Raw genomic sequence first — 11,853 nt, 5'->3', positions numbered from 1 at the left:
TTAGCGCAAAAGTTTTCATTTTCTCAACAAATAAAGGGTAAAAAAAGAACCCAACATTTGTAAAGCAATTTCTCCCGAGTACGGTAATACCCCATATCTAATAAATTGCTGCTTGGGCACACGGCAGGGCTCAGAATAGAAGGAGCGCCATTTGGAGTACAGATTTTGCTGGATTGATTTCTGGGTGCCTGTTGGACCAAACCAGTGGAAACCCCCCAGAAGTGACCCCATTTTGGAAACTACACCCCTCAATGCATTTACCTAGTGGTGTAGTACGCATGTTAACCCTGCAGGTGTTTTGTAGAAATTAGTGTGCACTCGATGTTGCAGAGTGAAAATGGGATTTTTTCCATAGATATGCCAATATGTGGTGCCCAGCTTGTGTCACCATAACAAGACAGCTCTCGAATTATTATGCGGTGTTTCCCGAAAAACCCTACATGTGGCCCTACTCTTTTTGCCTGGACATTCGAGTATTGGTTCACAATTGCAGAGGCTCAGATGTGAAATAATAAAAAGAAACCCCTGAAAGGTGACCCTAATTGGAAAATACACCCCTCAAGGTACTTAAGAGGTGTAGTGAGAATTTTCACCCCACAGGTCTTTTCCATAAATGAATGCGCTGCAGATGGTGCAAATTAAAAATTTATATTTTTCCCTAGATATGCCATTTCAGTGGCAAATATGTAATGCTCAGCTTATGCCACTGGAGACACACACCCCAAAAATTGTTAAAAGGGTTCTCTTGGGTATGGCGATGCCATATATGTGGAAGTAACCTGCTGTATGGGCAAACTGTAGGTTTCAGAGCGGTGGGAGTGCCATTTGGCTTTTGGAGAGCGGATTTTGCTTGGTAGATTTGTTTGAGTATTGCTGGTGTTTCCATTTATAATGTGGGGGTACATGTAAGCTGGGCAGAGTACATCAGGGGCACAGTCAGGTGGTATAATAATGGGGTAAAAAAACAAAATAATAAAGTGTTCCATAGATGTGTTACACGTTGTGAAGCAATCCTTTCTGCACTGATAAATGGCGTCCTTTATGCCCCTTTTGGTCCACACTCCGCACCTTTGCAGTACGGGGAATTTTGCTGGGAAAGTGTTGTCCTGGTATAATATGGGCCCCGTCGCTTCCAGTGGATATGTTTTGGCCCTCCCCCTTCCTGGTTCCCTAATTTTAAGTCCTTGATAAATCGCCTCTTAAAAAATATTCAGTTGTGCGGCCCGAGGGGAACATTTCTTCTGTTTCATTTCCTGACTTACTGGAGCCTTAACTAATTTTATTATTTTATAGACGTAGTGGTATGAGGGTTTTATTTTGCGGGACGAGCTGTAGTTATTATTGGTATCATTTTGGGGTACATGCGACTTTTTGATCACCTTTCATCCTATTTTTTTTTTTTTGGAGGCCAGGTAAACAAAAACAAAGTTTTTTTTTTTTTATACAGCGTTCACCATGTGTTATAACTTACATGTTAACTTTATTCTGCAGGTCAGTACGATTTCGGCGATAATTTATAGAACTTTGTTTTACAACTTTTTGCACAAAAAAAATACTTTTGTAAAAAGAATGTGTTTTGTTTGTCGCCAAGTTATGAGAACCATAACTTTTTAATTTTTTTGTCGACGGAGCTGTATGAGGGTTTCTTTTTTGCGAGACAACCTATAGTTTTTATAGGTACCATTTTTGCATATGTGCAACTTTTTGATCACTTTTTATTTCAATATTTGTATGGCAAAGTCAACAAAAAATACAGAAACACTGGTATAGTTTTTCACGTGTTTTTTTTACGCTGTTCACCGTGTGCAATAAATATAATATTTTGATACCTCAGGTCGTTAGTCGCGGCGATACCAATACGTATGGTTTATTATTTTTTCAATAATAAAGGACTTGATAAGAGAAAAAGGGCGATTGTGTTTTATTTTATTACTTGCAACTTTTATTGTTTTCAAACTTTTATTTTTTTTAATATTTTTTTTAGGCCTCATGCACACGACCGTGTTTTTGCGGCCGCAATTCCCCCGAAAATCCACGGGAGAATTGCGGCCCCATTCTTTTCTATGGGGCCGTGCACACGACCGTAGTTTTTGCGGTCCGTGCACGGCCCGGGAGCCCACACCGCAGAAAGAACGGGCATGTCTTATTACGGCCCGGTTCTGCGGTCCGGGCTCATTGAAAACAATGGCCGCGGCCATGTGCCTGACAGTCCGCAGCCGGCCGACCCGAAAATCACAGCCGTGCACACGGCTACGGTCGTGTGCATGAGGCCTTACACTTTTTCTCAAGTCCCACTAGGGAACTTGGAGGTCCAACTGGCTGATGTTTTTTTTTCTAATACATTGCACTACCTACGTAGTGCAATGTATTAGATCTGTCAGTTATTCACTGACAGCAAGCCGATTAGGCTTCACCTCCCGGCGGGGCCCAATCGGCTTCCGTAATGGCAGAGCAGGAGGCCATTGTGTCTCCTGTTGCCATAGCAGCAGTCGCCAGTCCTGATTGCCTGTCAGGGCTAGCGATCTGGTAGCAACCGCTTTCAATTGCTGCATCAAAGGGGTTAATGGCAGGGATCGGAGCTAGCTCCGGTTCCTGCCTTTACAGGTGGATGTCAGCAGTAACATACAGCTGACTTACACTGCTGATGACACCGGATCAGCTCCCGAGCCGGCGCCATCTTGCCGGCGGCTACAGAAGCTGATCAGGCTCCGCCGCCGGGCTGATCTGGACCGTCTTCCGTGCTAGGCAGACCGGGAGGCCAGTATTAGGCCTCTGGTTGCCGTTGCAGCCACCGGAACCCCGGCAATTTCATTGCTGGGGTTCCGATGAGCTGCAAACACCTTAAGTGCAGCGATCGCGTTAGAGCGCTGCACTTAAGGGGTTAATGGTAGGGATCTAAGCTAATTTCTGTCCCCGCCATTACAGCCGGATATCAGCTGTAAGATACCGCTGAGATCCGGCGATGATAGCACCGGCTCAGCTTGAGCCGGTGCCAAACATTTGGCGTATGTATACGGCAATTTGCGGGAAGTCCTAGCTTTCCATGGCGTACCCATACGGCAAATGTCAGGAAAAGGTGAAGACATCTGTAAAATTAGGTGACAACCATAAAAAAGTTGTAATAGCTGTAACTTTCTGTTGTGAGTTTTGGAAAAGAGAAGACACTATAAACTAAGGAACTCAATGGTTTATATTGAATAAATTGCAAATAAATAATTCTGGTAAAGTATGTAGTCCACAAGCAGTATAACAAATCTATATTAAAAAAAAAAGCGCACCAACAAGCAGGTTCAATCTTTATTTGCTGTTGCATTTTTTATTTAAAATTGTCCTATTAGCTCCCACTGGTGAGACTGCAAAAGTACTGTAAATAATGAGAAAAAGGTTTAGAACATTGGCTCACCGACTCTAAATATTAGGTAATGAAAGCACAAAACCACACACAAAAAGGTGGCATTGTATCCCTGAGGAATCGCATTTTATTGTTTAGAACAGGACTGAACAATCAAGGTGTCATTTACAAGTGCTGCTCCACAGAATCTGAGTGTTCAGTAAAAATGGTCTTAATCTACCACAGGATCTCAAAAAAATAGCAAACGGGGAAAAAGGTACAAAAATGTTTTTCTTTTATTTGTTTATACGTCTCCAAGGTCGGAAAAACACCATTTACACCTCTCACTGCTAGAGAGAAAAACAGAGGCAATGAAGGAAAATCCAAAAGAAAAAAAAAAAACACCTTTATGGTGGAACAGCCTAAAGTCAGAAGATGAGCAGCGAGAAGAATGATGATACGCCTGACACTTTAAACAAAATAACATATTGCAAATAAAATTTAAAAAAAAGTAACATTTTACAAGAAATCCTAGGAGAGCAGCACAAGAAATATGAAAACGGCAAACTTTAAGAGGAGGCAAGGGAATTGGTCAAGTGCACATAGGGATACAGGCAAACCACCCAGCTCTGTAGACTGGCAGTGTCACTTTAACCACTTAACTGCCACACAGCATCACAAAGTCCGTGAAATAATGGAAGAGTTTATAGATACAATGAAAAATGGATTTTCAAATAAAAAAAATAGGGAGTATTTTTGTGTGCAGTGAAAATGCACTATGGTTTTAATTGTGTGACCAGTCCAGTTTCAAGAAAATCAAGATGACATAATGCCATATTGGTCCATTTAACAATTACATAGCTTCCCAGCAGTCTGTAGCAGCAAAAGCACAGGTGACACACCTCAGACTCATAGGGCAAGTGAAGGAAAGGTAAGAATTTCTGAATCATGGGAACAGACAAAGAGGAATGACCAAAAAGATGGGACATGGAAATTTACTTTAAAAGTAGAGAGGGGGTGAAAACAAAGGAAGAATGTGAGTCGGGAAAAGGAAGAGGTATCACTAGTGTTACTTCCTCCTCTTCTTCTTTGATGGGCTGGGTGCATGTACAGGCCCAAGACCCTTCCTCTTCTTAGTCGTAGTTTGTACCTCCTCTTCCTCATAACGACTTTCACGGTCAGCTGTTGAGGCAAGACCGTTACCATTAATTTGAACAAACACCAAGTCAGTGTAACGAACTACAACACAACTACTTTTTTTTAACTTTGTGCCTGACATTATGGGTACTGTAACAAGGATATAATGTCCTATTATGCTGCAGCCACATGGCACCTAACTTGCATGCAGATGGATGTTACATGATACTTTGGCTACTGTATGTGACGAGGCTACATGACAATAATGCCTCCCAAGTGAATAGAACTAGACTTGCTCAGAGCTCCTGCATTAACTTAACACTTGCTGTAAGTTTGCAATACATATTTTAATTTGATGGTTTCCAATTTATGTAGTGCTATGTGATCCTTGGATCAAATAAGGTTGTTTACCACTGTGCTTTAGTTTGTGTGTGGTCAGCTAGAGTCACACACTAATTTGGTTACTGGACTAGGCTGCCCAGCGCCTGATTTGAACTTGACAGCCACTAGGAGGTCAGTGTAACGGTATCTACTAGCTTAGGGATCGTTTTAATCAATAGTCACCTGACCAAGTCATGCAGCTCTAGTTTGTCTATACATCATGCAATGGAAATGAATTCTTACAAAAGACACTCACCTCTCCTAGCTTCATTTTCTAGTTCATCCCAGTCTTTACCACTCTCCTCATCAGTGCCTAGAGATTCTTCACTGTAAACTTTAAGAAGAAATACAAAGTTATTTATATATAAAACACTAGTTTATTCATTTACTATTAATTCCCCTATTTCATAGTTTGGTCACTAGAACCACTTAGAATTTTAGCTGTTCACAGAATGTCACCTGACTTTATATGCAGTTGACCACATCAGATTAAAATGTATTTCATTCCGAATATATACCAGAGTCTTCTGTTTCATCAGAATAATCCTCATCACTGTCTTCTTCCTCTTCCTCATACTCCTCCTCAGAGGGGTTGAACGTCTCATCTTCTACTTCAGATTCTGAACCGTCCGCTCCTGCTTCACTGCCCTAAAAAAAGGACCAAAAAAAAACATTTCTTTACAGTCACAAAGAGATTATGAGAAAATCTTGTTTAAAATGTTTGTTTTCAAGACACATTCACGTTAAAGACGAGCTGTCCGTTCTCTTGACATGTCTGTTTAATAGTTTCCTATATTCCACAGACAACAATAATTTTGGAGCATCTTTTATTAGAACTTCGCACTGTGCCGTTGCTCTGTAATTCTTCCTCAAAGAAATGTATGAATAAATTGACAACTAGGCGCTCTCTCGGGTCAATGGAGCATGTCCCTACACAGTCTGACATTGACACGGTCAGCAGTGATTGTACAAAGTTTGTAAGAACACACCCTATTGACAAGAAGAATGGTGACATCCAGTCGCCAACTCATTTATTTCCAGGAGGAATAAACAGGAACAGCAAAATGCAGAGCTCTAAAGAAAATAATTTTTATTTCATGAGGAATACAAGTATTTACTAAAACAGGACACGTCAGGAGAGTAGACCGGTCCACTAAGCACAATTATGTTATACACTATTTTATCACCTCTCCTTCTGGTTCCAAGAAAGACCAGCCACCCTGCTCAAAGAAACCTTCAGGGTCGTCTACAATGGTTTTCATAATTTTTGTCCAATTCAGTGACTGAACTCCTCCGGTGTACTTAATATCACATGAGCTGTGTAAGGAAATAAATGAATTAGTGGATGGCTTTACAATTTTAGTTATGCTAAACATGACACTGCACTGATAGCTTACATACAGGTCAAAATCTGTTAATATAAAGTGATCTATATAAAGGTACTGCTCACATCTGCGTCAGGGCTTTCCGTTGTGCTCAATCATAGGAGCAGAACGAAAAATCGGAGCTGCCGGATCATTCGCATGATAAAAACAAACGCCCGACGGATCCCATTGACAGTAAGGGTATGTTCACGCGCTGTGTTTTCAGTAAACGCCCCGAAATACGCCTAAAAAGATTGTAGCTGAACACCTACAAACATCTGCCCATTGAATTCAATGGGAAAAATGGTGTTTCGTTCAGACGAGGCGTTTTTTTTTATGCTGCCGTTTTACAAAACTGTGCGTAAAGAATGATTGTTACTTACTGGTAATTTGATTTTCCTTTAACCTCCACACCGGCACCAACAGGAGGTATTCCCTGCCTCCAAGGGACAGGAAACCGGAAGCCGTTTAAATTCCCCCTCCTCAACCTCTCCAGTTAATACCGGAGACTTGATAATATGCAGGCTAAGAATCTTAAAATTCTTGTAATAAAATTATGGAAAAGGGTGGGGAAAAACCTGGTGCCGTCGTGGAGGTTAGAGGAAAATCAAATTACCGGTAAGTAATAAGCAATTTTTCCTGCTACACCTCCACGACAGCACCACCAGAAGGATTGTCAGATTTTTTTTTCCTAAAGGGGAGGTGGGGGGGGGGGGGGATAATGGCCTGTAAAACTTTACGGCCACTGCGAAGGTCTTAGTTGGACATTGCATCCAATCTGTAGTGTTTAAAAAAGGTATTTGGACTAGACCAGGTCGCAGCTCAATTGAGGCAGAAGTACTCTCAGCCCGAGGTAGAAACGGCTCTGGTTGAATGAGCTTTAAGCAGCAAAGGAGGAGACTTCTCCATGACTTTCTAGGAATGGGAGATCGCTTCCTTGATCCATCTTGAAATAGATATCTTACTTGCCTTGGGACCTCAGTTTTTGCCGTGGAACTGAATTAACAATTGCTCCTGACATCTGAAAGTTTTTGTTCTGTCTAGATAGGTGAGGATACATCTTCTGTCATCCAACGTATGAAATTCTGCCTCCTTTTCATTCTTAGGGGGAAGAGCAGAAAGGAGGAAGGGATATTTCTTGCCGACAATGAAATCTGGACTAAAAACACGCCCAGTTGTCTTTTATGAAAGTAATTATCATAAATGGTTTAGAACTATCAAAAATGATAGTTTTTCACAATAAAACCACTGTTCTCTACATTACAGCGCCGATCACATTATGAAGGAGATAGTGCACTTATAATCTGGTGAGAGAGTCTCTTTAAACATAAGTTGAGACCTGACTGAAGAAAATCAAGGATAGTGGATATCTAGGGTTGGAGAAAAGAATCCGTTGAAGAGGTTCGCTTCATGAAGGAGAGGAAGGTTCTCCAAACTCTGTGGTAAACCTTGGAGGTGACCTTTTTCCTGTTCTTCAATAATGTATCTACCACTTTTTTTTTTTTTTTTTTGAAAGGCCCTTCTACATCAACATGTTCCGTTCAACATCCAAGCTGTAAGATGAAGTTGGTTCACCTCTGGGTAAAGGATTGGTCCCTGCAACAGCAAGTCCCGCCTGGGAGGTAGATGCCAGGGGGCTTCTTGAGACATCCTCAGCAATAGTGGAAACCATGACCACTTGGGCCAATATGGGGCTATAAGAATAACTCTCGCTTTCTCCTCCAACACCTTCTTCAGTACCCAGAGAGGGAATGGAGGCAAAGCATATAGGAGTTTGCCCCTCCAGGTTTGAGACAGGGCATCTACTCCTGGCGGATTGTCCTTGTAGGATAGGGAAAATAACCTAGTTACCTTCCTGTTTGCGAACAGATCTACCTCCAGCTGTCCCCATCTTCAGGTAAGGTCTTTGAATATCTGCAGATTCAGACACCATTCTCCTGGAAACAAGGTCTGTCTGCTCAGGTAGTTTGCAGTTCAAGAGGGAGAGGATTACTTCCACCATCAATATGCGCAGACCCTTTTTATTCATGGACTCAATAGACCTACAGGATGCTTACTTCCATATACCAATACATCCAGACTCACAAAGAATCCGGAGATTCGCGGTAACCTTAGATTGCTCTGGCGTCAGGTCTGATTTTTCTGCCACCTGAATTTCTGTTCCTCTTAGATGTATAGCTGTTAAGAGATAAAACATTTTGCTCGGCACAGATAAAAATTTGTTCTGATACCTGACAAAGTAGGCGGCTTCTCGTTCCTCCTGGTTTGTTCAGGTATGCTACCGTAGAAACATTGTTTGAGAAAATACAGATGGCTTTGCCCTTTAGTAGACTTTAAGGCTTTCAGAGACTGCAGTTCTCTTAAGTTTGATGAAGCTCTTGATAGAGAGAGGTTATATGATCCCTGGATCATGTTCTGACCTGAATGGGCTCCCCATCTGGACTGACTGGCATCTGTAGTTATGACTACTGGGTACCTTTGTGACCACAAGACAAAAAATTCTTGTGTCCACCACATCAGAGATTGTTTTACCCTGAAAGGAATCCTCCTTTTGCGATTTAGAGATTCCTGCTTCTTGTCCCAGCATGACAGAAGGAAGTGTTGGAGAATTCTCGAGTGTGCCTGGGCCCATCTGACTGCCGGAATGGAAGATGTTAGCAACCCCAACATTGACATTATCTCTCTTATAGAAGCCGATATTTGATAAATGAAGGAAGTGACCTTCTGGAGTAGCACATCTCTCTTCTCTCTTGGAAGAAACAAAGTCTGGACCCGAGAATCCAAAAGAATCCCTAGAAATACCTTTGATTGCTCTGGTGTCAGGTCTGATTTTTCTAGGTTGATCAGCCAGCCCAGGGATGGCAAAAGCTGTTGCGTCTTCTTCAGATGGCAACTTAATCGCTGATGAGATTCTGCTGATCATAATAGATCGTCCCAATTATGGGATGATTAATATCTCTTTCTGATGAAGATAGGCCGTGAACCCTTCTGCCCACAGGATCTTAACCAAAATTATAGCAGAGAGGCCAAATGGCAGGGTCTGGAAATGAAGATGATGAACCTTCCCTTTCAATGTTACTGCGAATCTCTCCATTTTTGGCATAGCGCTTTCTTATGTGTGGTAGGAAGCGATTTTTTGTAAGTTCTGCACCTCTTTGTATGTCAGATATTTTGAATTCCCACTTTACCTCCCGGCTAGGGGCTCTGGATGGGTGAGCAGACTCTGCACGGGACATCTCGGCTGAACTCTATGAATTCAGCAAGTAGCAGCCTTGAAATAACTCACAACCACTACCCAGATAAAACCAGCAGTACTGGTTTTAAAAAACATTTGGGCACCAAAAATTGTGAAAATTTCAAACTCTGTACCTTTTAAGAGGCTGGTTAAGCCTCGCGCATGCACGCTAAGCACTTCCGGATGCTGGAGACGCTGGCTCCACGTGCAGTAAGGGATTTCCTTGCCCAAGGGAAATCCCTGAGTCTAGTGCTGCCAGGTTAGCGCGGACCCCCGTTACCTGTCTATCTGGAGATAGGTGCGGAAGCCCAGGGCTGCCCGCACTGTAGGACTTATGCTAAGGAGCTAGAGAGGACTTATGCTAAGGAGCTAGAGAGGAGGCATTTGCCGCTCTGAGCCCAGGTCCCCGCCCCAATCCTCCATGCCGAAACACCGCTCGTTCGTCCAGGAGAAGAGACAAGACCATGGCGCCTGATAAGAACCCATTGATCCCACGGAGCTCTGCCCGGATCCTGCTTCCCGTGTCCCAAGGGACAGGAAACAACTGGAGAGGGTAAGGAGGGAGAATTGTCCTTGTAGGCGGGGAATCCCTCCTGGTGGTGCTGTCGTGGAGGTGTAGAGGGAAAAAATGCCCCCCAAAAAAGAAGGAGCATGTCACTTGCGTCAATGGAAAAACAGCTCCAAAAACATCCAGAAAAACGCCTCAAAAAAAGTTTTCAGCTTCCAAAAAGTCTTAAAATCAGAGGCTGTTTTCACTGAAAACAGCTCTGATTTTCAGCCGTTTTTGATTCTGCATGTGAACATACCCTATGAAGTTCTGTAGTTTTGCCTGACAAAGTAACGCAGCATGATGCACTATTTTGTCCAACAAAAACAGAATCTGTAATGGAGGCTCTAAACATAGCCTCTGGAACAGCTGTGAACATCAAATGGAATACAACATTAAAAGAATTATTCATATAAAAATATACAGCTCCAAATTCTCCTCAGAATTTTTTATTTTTTTTTTTTCTTAGAGGATTAGATAAAAGAAAAATCTTTCAGGAAAATAATTTGGAGCAAATTTGATTTACAATGGTTTGCACATAAAAAGCTTACTTTTAATGTGTGTCAGACTTAAAAAAAACAAAAAACAATGGGTGTACTCACTTTAACCACTCTTTGATTGGATCAAGTGATCCCACAGGGATGGCATTGATCATAGTGACCTTCTTGTTGTAATCCTTGTAGACTATGACCAAATCAAAGTTCTTCAGGTGAAATTGGACTCTCTCAAAGTGTACAAGCTCGACCTCGTCTAATGCTACAACAAATGGTGGCTGTGAAATCAAAACCAACACTATTTAAGGAAAATAGGCCATGGCAATTCTAAGGTTAAGGACACAACCCCCCCACCCCCTCCCAAAAAAAAAAATAATGAAATGGCTCCCTAAATGAGAAAAATAAAAAATGAACACTCACCCATTCTGTTGTGTTTACCAGAGCACTGCTCGTTGGCTGCAAAAGACATGTACTTCTGTACGGAGCTCCATTGAACCTAGAACATGGACATCAAATTTAACATATGAGAACATTAACAACCTTTGCACAAGTTAAGAAGTTGCTGGAGTATGTTTTTGTGGCAAAAACTCAGAATGTTTGCAAATCTACAAATACTACAGTGAACTCAACGGCAAAGTGATTAGTCTTACCCCAAGTCTCGAAACGGCACCTCGAACTCCAGATCCTCCTTTGTTAAAGATTCAACCTTTTCAATGAAGTTCTTGAAGGCGGTTTTCAGTTTGTGTCTCATCTCTCTCTCCAGCTGTTACCATACAAGACAAAAGATAACATTTTGTTTAAGATATATTTTACAATATAAATGACATTTGCTGATTTTTTTGTCACCAAATAACCTCTTAACGCATTATAACGTAACTGTACTTGACAGGTGTAAAGGGGTTGTGTGGAGCGGGCTCACGGGCAGAGCCAACTCCATGCTGAACGGGTGTTAGCTGTACGATACAGCAGACACTTCACTGCAACAGGCAAAATCAAAGATCACTTTGATTCCGCCTATTTGACACCCTAAGATGCCACGGTCAATAGCGACTGCGGTTAGGAAGAGGGGGCGGCCGCCGCCTCTGACAGCCTATACGGCTATGTCAACAGAGAAGTAAAAAAAAAAAAAGTTATGGCTTTTGGAATGCAGTGCGAAAAAAATTAAGATGAAAAAAAACAAATGGTCTGCGGAGGGACGGGGTTAACCGTAAGTCATTTAAACTAAGATGTCAATCTGATGGTACAAAAGGGTCCACAGAGAAGAGCACTATGTTTGCTGAACATTCCTAAGTGTGAACTTGGTGCCCACGTAACTGTATAGCTAAGGAAATTTATCTTCTCAACGTTTGTTCCATTTAAAAGAT

General features: G+C 42.0%; 1 protein-coding gene across 1 annotated transcript in view; it reads right to left on the bottom strand.

Moving 5' to 3' along the window:
* Positions 1–3,289: 3,289 nt before the first annotated feature.
* The window catches only part of SUPT16H (SPT16 homolog, facilitates chromatin remodeling subunit), a 47,016-nt gene continuing 38,452 nt past the window's right edge, over positions 3,290–11,853 (bottom strand). Inside the window, exons 20-26 of the mRNA XM_075828963.1 lie at positions 11,140–11,252; positions 10,910–10,985; positions 10,598–10,767; positions 6,037–6,166; positions 5,368–5,497; positions 5,106–5,183; positions 3,290–4,513 (exon numbers count right to left, since the gene is read on the bottom strand). Of these exons, the coding sequence (XP_075685078.1) occupies positions 4,401–4,513; positions 5,106–5,183; positions 5,368–5,497; positions 6,037–6,166; positions 10,598–10,767; positions 10,910–10,985; positions 11,140–11,252 (810 nt within the window). The 3' untranslated portion in view covers positions 3,290–4,400. The remainder of the gene's footprint in view (positions 4,514–5,105; positions 5,184–5,367; positions 5,498–6,036; positions 6,167–10,597; positions 10,768–10,909; positions 10,986–11,139; positions 11,253–11,853) is intronic.

This window comes from Rhinoderma darwinii, chromosome 1 (genome assembly GCF_050947455.1).
Source record: "Rhinoderma darwinii isolate aRhiDar2 chromosome 1, aRhiDar2.hap1, whole genome shotgun sequence".
NCBI classification, from domain to species: Eukaryota; Metazoa; Chordata; class Amphibia; order Anura; family Rhinodermatidae; genus Rhinoderma; species Rhinoderma darwinii.
Note: the sequence above shows the minus strand (reverse complement) of the source record. Positions and strands in the feature narration are given on the sequence as shown.